Source organism: Aythya fuligula, chromosome 1 (genome assembly GCF_009819795.1).
Source record: "Aythya fuligula isolate bAytFul2 chromosome 1, bAytFul2.pri, whole genome shotgun sequence".
In the NCBI taxonomy this organism is placed as follows: domain Eukaryota; kingdom Metazoa; phylum Chordata; class Aves; order Anseriformes; family Anatidae; genus Aythya; species Aythya fuligula.
The window spans coordinates 55,412,119-55,428,586 of NC_045559.1; the positions used below are offsets into that span (position 1 = coordinate 55,412,119).

A 16,468-nucleotide genomic window follows, 5' to 3' on the forward strand; every position below is an offset into this window, starting at 1 on the left:
GGGACAGAGGAGAAAGCGCCGGGGAGGGGGCCGCTTCCCAAAAGAGGGAGAACAACTGGCTCTGCCCCCCTCACCCTACAGACCCCGGCCTTGGGGGCAGCATTAATCCCCCCCCCGGGTGCTGTGGGACAGCTGAGAGCGGGTGACCTGGGGGTCCCCGGGCCCGGCTCCCCCCCGGCAGCAGGGAGGGCGAGGCGTCAGCCGATACGGCCGCATACCCCATCCCGAAAGAGATCCCTTCGGCTCGAGGCATCGACGTGGCTGCTCGCCTCACCCCTCCACCCCCCTCCCCTCTCCACAGCACCAAAGGGTTTTTTGCGACTCTAATCCCAGCACCTGTCCCTGCCTAGGACGGCAAGAAGGGTACGGGGGTGGGGGAGGAGCGGTCCCATATGTTTTTCGCTGTCCTGGATTGGGAGCGTTCCCTCTGACGCACCTAGAGCCCGGAACATATGCTCCCTTCAGATCCGAAATGCTGTTTGCTTCCTCCCGTCCCCGGCGGCTGCGGCGAGGATCCTGCCGGCCCCGCTCGGCGCTCGAGGCTCCTAGGGCCGCTCTCCGGACGGGATTTCTAATTTTAGGAGCCTCCGCTGCGTATGGTCGAGCGCTGCCTCGCCGGATCCCAGAAGAGAGGGGCTGAGCCGAGCCGAGCCAGGCAGCTCCTTTTTATTTTCAGCTGAGCCAGTGTCAACCTGAGTGGCCCCAGAGGCCTGAGCCAAGCACTGCGCAGGGCTGCCAGAGTCCTTCCCACCAGGCTGAAAGACGGAGGCTCGGGTCTGAAGCCTCCGGTCCTGCGTCCTCTTGGCCTCTACCTGGAGGATCTTTGGCTATGTATGGTGTGTATTGTATGGATTATCAATACCCAGTCGTCCAGGTAAGCGAGAGGAGAGCGGCGACTCGACAGAGGCGTGCTGTTTGCTTGGGGCGGGCTGGAGCCCTGGGTGCTGGTCCCGTAGGACACCGCTGCCACCACGCTCGGCGTGTGCCAGGCCTGGGCTCCCCAGAGGCTCCGCCGAGGGCTTTGAGCCTCCCCGCATGCGAGTGGCCCTGTCTGACGCTTTAACTGCCTTGTTTGAGACCCGTGTGCGTTTGCATTTCTGGCTTTTTATTTTTTAATTTTTTTTTTTTAGGGGGGTTGAGTTGACAGCAATGCCGCGCTCTGCAAACTGCTGTGTTGTCGAGTGCCTTGCTGCTTTGCCCAGGGCATGTGACTTGTGTGACTGCGGCTTGTCCCTCAGGGGTGGCGAGCCACCCCGTCACCCGTTTTCCTCCTCCCTCCTCTGAAACCAGCCACAATGCCCCTAAAAGTCTCCCCCGTCACCTTTTTGCTCTTGGAGATCCAGTAGGGCGACGGCAAAGGGTGGGTTTCGGAGCAGGGCTTTGCCTAAGGCAGGGCGCGTTGCAGCCCTGGCTGGGGAGGGGGCTATATTTGGAGCACACGTGAGCTTTCCTGGCCTGTCGTGTGGCCTTGGAGAAGCCAGGGGCTCTGGGTCAGGCTCAAATACTTTCGGAGCCAAGTGAAAGATGATGTTCTCTGCGCAATCCTTGACTATTCAGTGTCAGCATTCCTTGTCCTCAGAGGCACCAAATTCATCCAGAAAACGTGAAAGGCAGACTTAACAGTTGAGGATTATCTACCCTGAGATGCTTCAGATAGCCACTAAAGAGTATTTTGTTAGGTTACCTTGTACCGGGTTTTTGATTACATACATGAATAGACTCCACCACCAGAAGTGTGTCTTTTGGTTGTTAAGATTTGTTCCTGATAAATTGGTTCTTTGCACTTGAACCTTTTTTTTTTTCTTTTTTTTTTTTTTTTTCTCCCTCTGGCCTTGATCCAGCTGGCAGGTTTGCTCCATCTCAACTTGAGCCAGCACAGAAATGCAGGTAATGGGATGTTAAAATCGAAGGCTGGCCTTTCTTTCTGCCCTAGCAGCACAGGGAAATTAGAGGCATGGCGAAAGAAAAAGTCCTGAAACTTGCTTAAAGCCGAGTGTTTGTGGCTTTCTCTTCTCTTCCCATTTCTACCAGCCTTACGAGCATTGAACTAACTCAAGCATTTGAAAGTGGAAGTGTAGACCACTTAATCCAACTGCGGGTGAATTCTTCATTTGTGCTCTCACCAGTGTGATTTCAGTGGCCTTGCCCCATCACCTGCTGCTTGAGAAGCCTTCTCCAGCTTGTTTTCCAGTAGGATATGAATGACAGGAACTAACAAACACCATCAAGTGTGTCTGGGTGAGCACAGAAGAGAATGTAGCGGGAGGTGCTGAAGTGCTCAGGTGTGAGCAACAAGCCTCACCTGGCTTGGTGAGGATGATGAGGTCTGCCCTGGCTCTGCGGAGGCAGACGAGGTTAATTTTCCCTGATTTACTTCCTAATGCTGCTTCCACAGCACAGGAAGGAAGTTTCACTGCATTTGTGCCTGTGATGCACAAAAAATCATGGCAACTCCCAAGTCCTGGCATCTAGATCTGTTCTGAATGTGTCGCTTTTTGAACAAATGCAGTCAGTAGGAAGGGATGATCTCATGGCTCTGAGCTGTGTTCCTCAGGCTTCCCGTGCTCGGCTCTGCCTCTGCGTCCCTGTCGCGTTCAGCAGCCTGCTCTGCATTTTGGGGCTTGGGCTCTCCTGGGTGAAGGGTGGCAAGCCATGATGCTAAATTGCGTGGTGGTTCCGTGACGGGCACACAGGTGACACTAGGTGGAGGCCCACCAAATTTATTTCACTTGACCGTCGGACAATTCCCCCAGCCCCCAGGGGGAAAGGTGAGTCGTGCAGATCAGCTAGTTAATTTTATCGGTCTCGTTCATCATCAGGTGTTGCTTTGTTGGCTCCGGTGGAGCCCAAGTCGAGGTGTGCTATCAAGTCTGGTCTTGTTCTCCATGGTATTCTTGAAACTTTTGAATCTCTGTATCGGGTGTTCATGTCAGATGTGTTCAGGGCGATCAGAGCTCCTGCAGACCCATGTTTCTTGTTGCCTGAGTGCATCCATTAGAAACAGGGGGGCTTCTTTGGCTAAGCAGGAGCAAAGGTGGGTGAATTCCAAGCAAAAGGGAGGAGATGCTTCCTCCGTACATGGTGTAAGAGGGAGACCAGCAGGAGATCATACTGATGGGAATTCCCACTCGTCTGTCACGTGAGCAAAGCAGTTGTAGCAGCGGGGTGGTGCAGATGGGTAAGTGCTTACACCTTCCTCTCTTCCCTTAGAGGGCTCCTTGGTGGCGGCCAGTATTCCTAGAGGTTCCTGAGGTGAAGGCCAGAGTGGGTTAGAAAATAACACTGGGTGACCAGTGGTGGGATGAGTGTGGCAGGCCATTTCTCTACCCTAAAGGTCTGCGCTGTGCCCTTTGATTAGGGACAAGAAATCGCCACCATATGCCGTAGAGACGGGGTGAATGCAACAGTTAATCTCCATTAACTTAAGCTGAATTACGCTGAGTGATTTGCAGAGGTCTGGTGAATGAGATGCACGTAGCTCCAGCCTGGTGCTTTGCCATGGCAAAGGTATAAGGAGGTCACCGTGTTTTCTGCTGCTTTGAAACGGAGCTCACACTTGACCCAGAATCGTGCTCCAGAATCGCAGGTTTGTAATAGGGGAAAAAAAAAAAAAATAAACCCAATTCTTTCCCTGCTTGTGCAATACCGCCGGCAGACCTGTGTAGTGTCATAAGGAGCGGGTTGGCGGAGAGGATGCACTAACGGGGGAAAATGTGGGCTCTGCTCTGTTGGGACAGCATGGCTCGCTGGGGCTTTGGTCTTGGGCTTCTCACATGGAAGGAGCAATGAGCTCTGGCTGAATTGGTGGAGATAGGAGGGTCAGATCTAAGTTTGCAGTGAAATTGGGGAGCACTGGGGGCCAGCGCAGGCTGCTTGGTGCGATACCTGTGGTGTTTTTTTTAGTGGAAATTATAGCTGAGGGTTTGGGGGCAACGCAAAGGAGAGCACATGGGGATGTTGTGGTGTCACTTGGCTCCTCTGCCACAAAACCTGGCGGGTCTCTGGATTGCCAGGCGCCAAAAAGAGGTGTCAGAGGGGCCGCTCTCCTCCTCGCGTCAGGGCCCCCACAGCTTGAGGTGGGCTTCGTGGGCACGACGCCCGCTGCGCCCAGCAGCGCTGCCGGCCATTTTACCAGCTCCCGGGCAGAACCAGCGCCGCTCAGCCACCCCCTTATTTACATTTTGAGGGAAAAAAAACACCAAGAGGGGAAATCTCCTGGCCCTTTTCCCTCTCTATTATGAGGGAGCCGCGGCTCCAGGCGCTGTAGTGCTTCCGGGTGAGGGCTCGGACCGTGCCGCCCGCTCCCCTTTGTGGCAGCCGGAGCCCGGCCGGCAGCTCCCCGCCGGGGAGGGGGGGGGGGGGCACCGCTTTTTGGGCTGGGGGGAGTTTTTTTTTTTTTCTTCTTTTTTTTTTTTTTTTTTTTTTTGAGCCGAGCCGGGCGGGGCGGGCTAAGGGAAAGGGGGGGGGGGGGGGGGGGGGGGTCCCGGCTCGCATTAATTACCGCGGCCGGGCGGGGCGGCGCTTCCCGCAGCCATCTGGCCGAGCCGGGGGGGGCGGCGGGAGGAAGGGGGAAGAAAGGGAGGAACACGGGAGGAGGAGAAGAAAGGGAGGAAAAAAAAATATATTAAAAAAATAATAATAAAAAAAATAATAACAAAAATAATAATTAAGGGCTCGGGGGGCACCGCGCCGGCGAGGCGACGCAGCGCAGGCACCCGCCTCCTCGGAGCCGCGGGTGGTTTTTTCTTTTTTTTTTTTTTTCCCTTTTTTTTTTTTTTTTTTAAATCGTCGCTATTTGATTATTTTATTTTTTATTATTATTATTATTCTTTTTTTCCCACCTCCCCGCGGCCGGGCTTTCCCCCATTTTGGTTTATGGAGAAAAAGAAAATGGTAACTCAGGTAAGGCTGCTTTGTCTGCGCGGGGGAAGCTCCGGAGCTTTGGGGCCGGGAAGGGGGGGGGGGGGGGGGGGAACCGAGCCGAGCCGGGACCGGGGCCACCCCACAGCCTCTCCCCGGCTCGGTACCGCTCACCTGGGCCGGGAGGAGCCCGGAGGGAAGGCTGGGGGCTCGCAGTGCCCTCTAGGGAGAGCAGGGCAGCGGGCGGCCCCTTCCCAAACCGGGCTGCCCGGCCCCGGCCCCGCACAAAGGTAAGCGGGGGGCCGGCAGAGCCGGGGGCGAACCTCCCCCCCCCCCCCCACCGGGTCAGGGTTTGGGGAGGGTAGCGGTGGGGTTTTTGAGGTCTCTGCACGGTTTTTGGGGGTTCTTTGCCTCGGTGGGGTTTGGTATCTGCAAGGGAGGAGGAGGGAAAAGCGGCATCGGCGAGCTGGGAGCCTTGGGAGCCAGGCATTATATAACGCCCCGCAGTGCCTTGCGGAGCGGCGAGCCTTTCGGGGGGCTATTCCCAAGGCTCTCGGAGGGAACTTTGCTTCAAATCTGGGTTGATCCAAGCTCTTCCCTCCCCCACCCCCTCCTCACCCCAATCCTTCCCCTTCTGCGGAGCTTTGCATCGTTTCTCAAAGGGATGCCCGCGCACCAGCCTTGGCTTCCCTCGTCCCTCGCCTGCCCGCGCCGAGGTGCTGCATGTCCCGCTGCTGCCAGAAGCGACACCCGCTTTGACCCTTGCCGTCCCCTCACCCCGCATCGACTTGTCAGCGCCTGAAAAATAAGCTCCCTGTCCACCGCGAGGTGTCTTCCCCTGCTCCCAAGCCCCACCTTCTGCTCCTGCTATTTAGTCCCTTCCATTACCCGTTCCTTTTCGCCCGGCCCAAGGCTTTCCGTTCGGAGACAGAAGAGCTCTGCGGAAACCTCCCGAGGCGCTCGGTACCTATATTTAGTGCCGTGAGTGATGCTCGAAAAGCCGGGGCTTTGCTTGCAGGCGGGGTCCATTTATCTGGCGCTGCCTCGCTGGGGATGCGCCCGGGTGGACGGAGGTGGATGCCCCCGAGCTGCGGCCGGGCGCGTGCACGTTTCGGAGTTCCTCCACGCAGCTTGGTGTGCGTGCTGGAAGCTCCCTGCCACCACCTCTCTGCGCATAATCCCTGCCTGTGTGCTGCAGAAGGGAGCCCGAGCCCTCAGCACACAGCGGGTGCATAGCTGGTGTGTCCCCAAGACCCAGCACCCCAAAGCACGAGCTGCTTTGGGGCCGCGTAGAGCCGGGGAGGACGGGATGCCCAGCTGCTGGGGCGCTGGGTGAGGCACAGGAGGGCACAAGCTCACGTAAAGGTTGGGGATACCCTCCTAGGAGCACGCGTTGTTAGCGTTGCTTGACCTTGAATTATAAGTGCCTTAAAAGCGCGTGCTGCCCAGGGTAGGTTTTTGGGGTTTGCGCTGCGTATTCGCGTGCTGATGTTGCAGCTTCATGTGGAGCAGTAGGGGAGGAGAGCTCAGCTTGCCCTCAGCTCAGGGTTTTGGGGTGAGCGGCTGGTGGCCCCAGAGTGGGAGATGAGGAGGATGGTGATGGTGAGCTCCGCCGCAGCGCTGCTTCTCGCAGGGGGCCTCCGGGGAGAGAGGCACGGCCAGCACCGTGCCCCCACTCCGCAGCGCTGCTGGGGGCAGTGCCCTGGCCTCGCTCAGCGCCTGCAGACCTGCTTCACCAGGGCTCCGTGTCGTGTATGGGAAGTAGACATTGCTGGTATCTTCAGCTGGTAATTGCTGCTGAAGGGATTCAGCACCGCTGAACCGAGCAGAGCGAGGTGCTGTCGGCAGGATCTCGCTCGGTTTGCTTCGAGCTCTGGATGCCGTTGTCTGCCTTGGCTGAGTTCTGTGGCATTTTAGGAGGCGAGCTCGCCCATTCTCTTTGGGAACCTGGGAGGCTAGCTGCCCTGTAGACCTGAGGGCTGGTGAACCAAAATACATGGGGGGAAGACCAGAAATAGCGATGGGAGGTGCTGGAAGGGGGAAACGTGCTTGAAAATAGGAAACCAAAATTGCTAATGAGAGCTAGAGCTCAGCTTCATTACCAGCAAGTACCCTGCTCTGATCCCCCTTAATCCTAAATCAGGGAAAACGAGCGTTCAACGGGGCCCGGTACATCATGTGCTAATTGCAGATAAAAGAGAAAAGTCTTGGGGTGGATGGGAATTATACGGTAAAAGGCTTTCTCTCGGCGCGGGGAGCTTGCTGGCTTGCGTGGAGCACAAAGCCCTCCCTTTCTTGGACAGCCCAGTGCCTTGCTGGCGTTTTCCTCCGAATCTGTTTCCCATCAGGGCTGGGAGAAGGGGGGAAGGTGTCGAGCATCTCGCAGAGTGGGAAGGGAGCCGCTGCCTCCTTAAGGAGTCCCGCCAGCCCATGTGGCAGCCGGCAGCAGCAGCGGCGCTGGAGCCTGCGTGCATGCCCGTGTGTGGCTGTGCGTGTGCCTTTGTAATGAATCACCCCGCCATTGTCTGCTCCCCTCCCTGCTGCCGTGCCTGCCTGCCTGCCCGATGGAGCCTTTCACCTGGGCTGCTGCCTGCTCGCCGGCCTTCTTCCAAGACGGGAAGAGGAGGAGGAGGAGGAAGGGCTGCTGGCGGTAATGAAAGCCAGACCACGGAGAGCCGCTCTTTTCAGGCACCCCGCTTTCCCCCTCTCCCTCTCATCCGCTCCTTTGGATGCGGGTGTAGGCAGGAGCATCTGAAGGTCCCCTTTTGTGCGGCCCTGGGCTCACCGGGCTCCATTTTGCGGCACCATCCTGCCTGCCAGCCTGCCCCCTCTCGGCCCCCCGGCACCCCCGGCGGCTGCAGCCAGCACCGTTTATCTTGGCACGTGTTTGCCTCGCTGCGCTCTGCCCGGGGCTCGGGGAGGTGATGGCGTTTGTGGCTTGGAGACTAATTTATGTCCTTGTTAAAACGAACCAGCGAGCGGCCTCATTTTTTCCAGAGGTTTTCTTCCCTTCCCCTTCCCCCTTCCATAACCCTTTCCCTGCCAGGGCCAGCGTGCAGCCGGGAGGCGACCGTGTGCAGCCCGAAGTTGCCGCTCGCTCGGGCAATGCTTTAAAAAAATAAAAAGCAAATTACAAAAAACCCATGCAGAGCTCCTTAAATGGAGATCTTATTTAAATCAGAGCAGCGGCTGACTCATTAAAGGCCTCCCTGTCTCCGTTTCTTTCCCCAGCCTCGTTCCCTTCCCTTATCTCCCTTCGTACCCGGTGACAGTAATGGATTTTTGGCTGCCCCCCATGCTGGGACCCGGAGGGGGGGCTGTGTATTTGGGGATATGCGGGGACAGGAGAGGGGGAGCCCCGTCACGGCAGCTACCTTGTGCTAGCTGAAGCTGTGCGACGCATCCTGCTGTAGCAGAGCATCCTCCTTTGTCTGAACTGTCTGCAAGCGAGCCCGAGTGCCAGGACAGCCTCCTCCTCCCGTCCCGTAGGTCTGCTTTAGGGTCTCTTACACCTCCCCTGGGTGCTCCAGGATCTCCTCCACCTTCCCCCTATCATCCCCTCCCCAAAATTAAAGCTTTTTTTTTGCACATTGAGGGATTCTCTCCGGAGCTACCACTGTTCCCCGTCCCCTTCCCTTGCTTCGAGGATTGCAGCTCCCTTTTCCTTTCGGCCAGGCGTCCTCGCTGTTTGCTCTGTGGTTTGGTGTCACCCTGCAAACTTGCATGAGCTGTCTGAGGGGGATTGCTCTGTTCTCCATCCACGGCCTCGTGCTCTTTTTTTTTTTTTTTTTCCTTTTTTTTCCCTTTCTTTGCCGCTCCGAAAGTGGTGCTCGCTGACGCGTTACTTGACTTTTCTGCCTCTGTGTGTATCCCCTAGTTCTCGCTTCCCTTCTGCTGTTTGTCGTAGGACCTCGTTTTAGGGCTGCGGGCACCATGTCAGCAGCAGAGGTTTGTGTGAGAGGAGTCCTGGCCAGGCCCTTTTCCAGGAGAATCTCCCCCGGAGATTGAAGGATGGATCTGCAGCTCGCTTGCCCTGATGTAAGGACATGTTTGTTTGATGTGGGCCTATGGATTGTGTCTGTAACTTGTTATGATACCCAGGGATTTAACTGCTGCCTGAGAAGGGCTTATTCTTAAGGGCTTAAAAATCAATGGGGCCTGTCAGAGCCCAGTGAGTGGTTTTTTTATTTTTTTTCCTTAAATGTGCTTTTTTTTCCCCTCTTTGCCACCTTTCCTGAGCGCTTTCGGACGCCTCGGGGTAGAAGCAAACTCGCAGGGCAGCCTCGGGATGGCAGGAGCTGCGTTTGCCGTTGCCTAGGCAGGATGGCGATGTGAAAGGGAACCCGATACAGCAGGGCCATTTCCTTAAGTCTCTGTCCTAGAAATAACCTCGCTGCTCCCCGGAGCCTTTCTCCTGCAGGTGCCTGGGTGACGAATCCCAGGTACCCGGGAGGGGAGAAATGAGGATGCCAGGGTTCGCGCTGTCACCCTCAGCTGGAAAAAAAAAAAAAAAAAACACCACATAAATGTAAAAATACCGTTCCGGCGCTATTTTAAGAGCTATTAATTTGTGAACTATCCAGATCAGTGCAAAGGGTTGTCGTGAGCTACCAGAAATATTATCAGCTGGAGGTTTTGAAGGATGGGGAGCCCTTAATACCAGCGGTGTCTTTCCCTGCAAGTTGCTCGGTTCTGATGGCTCCCCTGCATTTAATTAGTATTGAGCGGCCCTTTACTATAAAATGAATGCCAGCGCAAAGGGGAGCGGGGGTGAGAGGGGATTTAATTCTTTATTTTCATAAATGGCCAGGTCTTATTGACCTTCTTGCTGGATTCAGGTAAAATGCTTGACCCGTTTGCCTCCTGGCTGCAAAATCCCAGGATTGCCTAAAGGGTATCCCTCCGAGGAGTCTCGAGGAAGTGGTTAATTTGCCTCAGTATGGGCTCAAATGGGATTTGAAAGGTTGTAGTCAGGCACTGTCCCTATCTGACGTGTTCCCTGGAATCTGAGCAGAGAAATGTTGCTTTCCTACCAGATCCTGGTTTGCTCTGGCAGGGACAGGAGTGATCCCGTGCTGTGCGGGATGGTTTTTGTGGGGCTGCTCGGGGTGGTTGTGCTGTGACCAGCAGAGGCTGGAGGTGGGTAGGCTCCTCTTGCAGGGTTCACCGAAGCCAGAACAATTAATGTTGAATGGAAAGCTTTTGCAAAAATAACAATAATAAAAAAAAAAAAAAAAGCGTGCTTTGAATATGGAAAAGAAACCAGGACAAATGCTGGGCCTGGTCAGCAGTGATTTGTTTGCAATATTTATTTATATGGCTTTGCAATACCGTCCATTGATACAATCCAGCAACGTTATTCATGAACTGAACCGAGAGTATCACGACGCTCATGCCCTTCAGTTCTGGGGCACTTCTATATTTTAGCTCGGGAAGGGGACCTCTGCTTCTTCTCTGTATTTCCACGATAGTCTTTAATCACCCAACTGCCTGCTATTTTTTTTTTCCACAAAAAAAGGAAAGAAAAAAACCTCCCATCCCCATCAACTCCGGTCCCTGTGGCACCACGGTGACCTCTGCGAGGATCGCTAGCAGGGCTGCCCACCCCAGCTGCATCCCACAGACCTCTGCCACTCGCGCTGGGTGTGTAATTAGCTGGCGTTTTCGGCGTGTGTTTGCCAGTTGGTTTCGTGTATTTGCTGACAGCAGAGGAGTGGTGACTTTTTGCAACGTTAGGTCCGCTTTTAGGTTTGGGGAGTGTTTGCCAACGGGCACGTTTTCCCTTCTCTTCCGTCCTTCCCTGACCTCTCCCATCCACCCAAAGCGGATGGCTGAGGTGAGGCAGATCTCCTCCTCCTCCTCACGATGTCCAGCCAGTAGTTTGTGCTGTCCCTGTCTCCTTTCCTCCTAGTTTGGCACACTATTTCTTTGCCGTGACAGCTTCAGTTCTTTCTCACCTGACTCTAAGGTCTGCTTATTCGTCCTCTGCTCTCTTCCTCCTCACTTCAGTCTCCTTGTTGTATGCTTTAACCATCCCACCTGCCTTTTTCTGCCCCTGTTGCAGTCAAACGTGCCTGATCTATCCCTTTTTCCCCCAGTAACCTCGTCCTCTTGGCTTTCAGGCTCCTTGTCCCAAATTACTTTCCCTCTGCTACACCTACAGATTGGTTTCTTGGTTATTTTACGTCTTGCCTTCGAGGTGGGTAACTGCTGTGCCCTATCCTTGGACCTTCAAATATAGCTCTGGTAGCAAATGTACTTAATAAAATGTAGTTTTCTATAGTTCTGTTTCAGCATCAGTCAGATTTTGGTACCTTTTCGGTATCATTCCTCAATGTAGATCCCTGAAATGAAGGTTTTTCTGCTAAATATGAAGTCCTAGCGGGGTTTTCAAGCAGGCTTGTTCTTTTTTTTCCCCCACCCCATCATAAGACAAAACATTCTCCCCGCTCCTTTCTCAGGTTGGATTGATGTGGCTGAAATTAACTGCAGCAAAGCAAATCACCGACCGCCAACTAAAATGCAGATAGCATGAATAAAAGGGTCCGGATGTTTTCTCAGGATGGTAAACAACTGCAAACAGGGTCTTAGAGTGGGAAGTATCAGCCAGCCTTAATAATAGGTGGCACGACTGGCCCTGCCTGTAATGGAGACTCTCTCCCTGAGCAGTCGGGCTCTAAATACCCAAGTGGAATTGCGCTCCAAGTAGCCTGTAATCTGAGGGTGCAAGGAGACACCAAAAATGTCCCAGTAATTGCGAGGGTAATCATCCAGCTGCCTCTGAAGGCTGCCCTCGGGCTGGGAGGCTCGAGGATGGTTGAAACCCTCTGAACTGTCCTCCTGGGTTACCCTGCTTAAAATTCACGGGCTCTGCAGTTGCGGTCCTGGGGAGCGCAGGCTTTCTGCCTGCTGTGGAAGTCCTGGGCTCCCCGAGCTGTCTGACTTTCACATAATCTCTCCTGATTAACCAAGGTTTAGATAATCAGAGGGTGACCTGTGTGGTGTACAGACCTTCGTTCACCTCTTGGGGGTCTTACCGAGGCTCCCTCCAGTCCTCAGAGCAAAATCTGCTTTAAATTCCTGAAAAAGCCAGACGTAAAAACGCCCCGGAGAGGAGGTCTGATTTCTTGGATAGCATTAGTCCTCCTTTGTCACACGTACCCTCGACGGATGGAGAAACCCTTCATTTAATTTGTAGCTTTCCTTGTTTTATTTTATTTTTTTTGATGCTGTTCGGCGTGGCACGGAAAGGAAGGTTATCAAAACTCGGCCAGCATGCAAGGGGCTTTGCAATATTAGGGAGCGGGAGTAAGAAAGGCTTTTGTTTTCCAGCCTGTGTCCCTTCCAGCTCTGGGAAACGTCATTTAGATAAATAGGGCAGCGGGGGAAAGGACTTGAGCGTTTCAATAGGCAGAGTTTTCAATCTGTGGTATCCTGCAAAGGATCCTCCCAGCCTGGATCGGGAGGCAGAGGGGAACAGAGCACGGCAATTTGGAGGAATTAGTGAATTAGCCAATTTGTTAACTCTTGGTTGGGCTGTGAGGCGTTGTGGTGTGTTAGCTTGGTGCTCAAGTACTTAACACACGTTAGTTTGCTTTAACTTTGCCCTGGCTTTCCTTTGTGTGCATGAAGGAGCTGTTAAATTTGGGCAGGGTATTAGTATGCTGAGCCATCCCCCGAGCAGCCCCTGACCTCGTTGCAGGCTGAAGCTGTTTCAAAGCATCACCAAAGGGAGGGAAAGCACTTCTAGGAATCCCTCTTAGGGTTGGTTTGGAGGATTGTGTTTCGGTGCTGGGGCTGGCTTAGTTCAGACCTGCACGGTGGAGCCTGTCTGAATTAAAGGGCTTGGTGTGGAGGGAACTGGGAGCGATGGGGGTTGTGACTGGAGGCTGTGGTGGGACCTTGGGAGACTTCTGTGCTCCAGGTGTCCTTCACGGGGACCTGGGGAAGAGATTGTGCATGGTAAAAGTGACTGAGGAAGAGGTGTGTTAAGAGCAATGTGTGCTTGGCGCTGTGTTCAGCATCGGGTCCCATCTTCAGGAATTCAAAAAAAAAAAAAAGAAAATTTCAGGATTAGCTCAAGCTGACTGTAAACTTTGCTGAAAAGTGGCTCCCTGCAGCCCATTCCTGTGTGCTCCCTGCAGCCCATTCCCGTGTGCTGGTGCTGCTCCTGGGCCGCTCAGCTCACAGACTTCGTAGTTTGGTGTGGAGCGATGCTGGGGGACTGCCCGACCCTCGTGGTGGCAGAAGCTTTGCTCATCCAAGCCAGCTGAGAACCCCCATCCTCAGAGGTAATTTTTGGAGGGTCTTTTTAAGTCTTTCAAGCTGTTGTTGGTTAAAATACCGTGAGAATGAGTTTATCTGGTAACGTGAACTTCAGAAAGGTAGGGAAAAAAATTGCTGCTGAGGTCTTGATGCTCCGTCAGAAAGCGGGACTTCTGTGCGCTTTGTCTTATTCACTGAGACGAATCTAAACAGAGCAGGTTAAATCAGATTAAGGGTCCCTGAGCTGTGTTTTTTATCCATTTTGAACTTGTAGCTTTAGGCAGTCTGTTGGCGACTTGGCCGAAACGAAGAGGCTCCTGAAATCAGCCCCTCTGCGCGGAGGTGGTGACGTTCCCGTCCCTCTTGGCTTGCGGCTCAAACGTGATTTCTTAAGGCTTTTTTTTTTTTTTTTTTTCCTGTTAGCAGTGCTCTTAATTAGCTCTGACAACGAGCTGCGGGAGTTGCAGCGAGCGTGGTGCAGAGGGAAGGAAGGAGAAAGCTGTGCCGGAGGCTGCGGGCTGCAGCTCGCCCGGGAAGGTCCGTGCCTGGTGGGGACCCACACGGGCAGAAATGCGGCTCCCGGCCGGTCCTCTGCTGAAAGCAGAAGTATCCAGAAGGCCAGAGGGTGGGTAGGAAACTCTGAGCGACTTGGTCTGTCACACGGAAGGGAAGAGGAACAGCTTGAGCCAAGCAATCGGAATTTCTTAATATTTTGGGGGAGCGTAAAGGAAGGTGAACCATCTAGGAGAGTGCATTTTGGAGAGGAGCACGGTGTTCTCCAAATCCTCCTAGGGCTCCAGGTTAGCTGTGAGGCTCGGTGCATTGCTGTATGATTTTTCTGAGATGCTCTTTGGCGTAAATCTCAGCAAAAAGAAGTTGTTGGAGGGAAAGACCCGCGTTAGATTGACCTGCAGAGCTGTGCTGAGCCTCCTGGGCTCGTATTTGGGTGCGATCTCTTCAGCAGATCTTGAGTGGATCTGCTGAGCGCCTGGCTAGCCCTGGAAGATCTCAGCCTTGCCTCTGTACCCTGTCGCTTTCCGACCAACAAAAAGCAATCCCAGTTCCTTATGTCCTCGTTGCTTTGTCTCAAAACTTCTCCATCTTCAAAGAAACAATTCAAACCAGTGCATTTCTTGCTTTCAGCTCCTTGAAGGATCAGCATCTTGTGACCGCTCGTGCTTCAGGATCTCCTTCCTCCCTGTCCTCAGTCAGTGCTGTGCATTTCACACGTCGTACCTCCGAAATTCGGAAAAACTGGCAGGGGCAGCTGAAATCTTGTGGTGTTTTCGGTCAGCTGTCAGTGATAGTAACCCGATCTCGGGCAAACCCCTCCCTCCCTCTCCCCAGGGTGCCTGCTCTGCCATTTGCGTGCCATTAGGGCTGATATGATCCAAATTAACTTCTTCAGCTGTTTACATTTACTTTCTGAGTCATGAGAGGTCTGCGGGAGCCACGAGATTCGGTGTTGTTTTCCTTCCTAACACTTTTCCTTTTGTCTTCGAACGAACTTTTTATCTTTTCTTGCCTGGGATCAGATGCCTTTTATTTATTTATTTATTTATTTATTTTTACCACATTAGCGTGCTGGTGGGCACAGGGCCCATCACGGGAATAATCGGCAGCTGCTCTGTCAGCGGAGGAGCACTCATTATTTTGATGTCTGCTGCAAAATGGTGGCTCCTGCGCTAAATGACTCGGTGAGGTAATTGCTCGTCTTCCAGGATACGCTGCTTGCGCTGCGCAGGAGGTCTCTTAATAGGATGGAAAAAGCACAAGGTGGTTTTTTTTTGGGGCCAGGCTGAGTCTGACTTCTGAGCAGATCCTTCTCAGTGATGTTGTTGAGGGTTGTGGTGGTTGGGAGCGGGGATGGAAAATCCCAGCACTCGCTGCTTGCCGGGCAGCAGGATTGGTGGCCCTGTCTGAGCTAGGCTGCTGCGATTGCTATTTTCTATTTTTGATAAAAACTGTGTCTTTTTGGAGGTGCTGCTGCTGATTATCCAGCAGCTTGCAGTAGGAAGCTTGTTCCTGGTACCTCTCAAGGCCTCCCCTGCGTAGGTAAGACCCAACCACCCTCAGAGAATGGTTTGGGTTGGAAAGGACCTCAAATACCACCTGGTTCCAACCCCTGGGTTTTCTGAAGGCTTCCCTGCCCTGTGTGACCAGTGGGTGTTTTCTGTCCTCTGAGTCTGGTGAGGTAAGTGGGGGAGGCTGGCACGAGAGCCCAGTTTTGAGCATGGCCGTGGATTTTATGGCCTTGTAAGTATGATCCTGAACCAGTGCCTTAAGGGAGTTTGATTTCCTTCAAAATACACTGCAAAATTTTTGTTCCTCCCTCATATTTTTTTTTAAAGTTCCTTTATAGGTGCAATTAAGAGGGGGGAAAAAAAAGAAAAGCAAGCTTTTAGCACCGTGGTGGTTAAAATCGTCCCCCTTACCATGAATGGCATGCAAATGACAGCTGATGAAATGAAAGCACTTTCTGTTATGTCCTAAACCTGTTTTCTAGCCAGTTTTCTCCATGCCAATGCTGGCCAAGTCCTGTGCATCTGTCAGCATCCCAGGGAGAGCCAAGCAGAGCTGCTAGTGACGGAGGAGCACCCGCGTGCATCTACTGCTTAAATGAAGGAGAGGAGCTGCAGGGGATAAAGATGGGCTTTCACGGGTTCTTGCTCGACCAGGCAGTGAGCTTTTGGGTTTGGTGGTTTTGGTTTTGTTCCTCTTCTCAAGGTTTGTTCTGAAGTGGCCTCATTTCTGCGGGGGCTTTAAGCAAATCCTCTTTCCCTCATCGCTACGCCCCAAAGCCAGCGGCCCCAGAAGAGGTAAAAGCACACCTCGCTGGAAAGTAGAGCACCTTTTTACCTTTTTTGCGGTGTTTCTGCCTGTTTGGATGGTAACTGGAGCTGTGCTCATGAATATTTGAGGTGCTCAGGTGCCTGCTGAGGGCTGGAGGGATGGGAGGTGGTCGGGGCAGGAGGGGCAGAGCAGGGAGCGGCCGCGGCCCTGCGTGTTTGTGTCTCCTCTCTTATTCTAATAGACTTCTCATCGGGATGAATGTGCTCTGAAATATTTATTGCCCTCTTTAAATATTCATCGCTGCAAAGGCAGCGCAGCCGGATGGCAGCAGCAGAGCCTCGAGGGACAGGGGCTGCAGCAGTCCTTGGCATTTCCTCTCAGCAAGATGATAAATATATATATATATACGTGGAAAAAAATAATAAATAATCGGGCATTCCCCCCACTGCAGGATTGATAGGAGCAGCCAGGCGTGCAGCTTGGTGTTTAAAAGTCTGGTTTTTAACAGAAGTTTGATGCGTGTTTGGTACCTGATGTCCATCACGTGTAA

The 16,468-nt window shown here is 53.5% G+C and overlaps 1 protein-coding gene across 4 annotated transcripts in view; it reads left to right on the forward strand.

Moving 5' to 3' along the window:
• The first annotated feature begins 4,792 nt into the window (after positions 1 to 4,792).
• The window catches only part of RBFOX2 (RNA binding fox-1 homolog 2), a 75,254-nt gene continuing 63,578 nt past the window's right edge, over positions 4,793 to 16,468 (forward strand). For 3 of the 4 annotated variants that reach the window (XM_032188451.1, XM_032188469.1, XM_032188479.1), the window contains exon 1: positions 4,793 to 4,902. In XM_032188451.1, the coding sequence (XP_032044342.1) occupies positions 4,876 to 4,902 (27 nt within the window). In that variant the 5' untranslated portion in view covers positions 4,793 to 4,875. Of the gene's footprint in view, positions 4,903 to 8,767; positions 8,899 to 16,468 lie in introns of all 4 variants that reach the window. The other variant, XM_032188460.1, reaches the window with a different exon arrangement.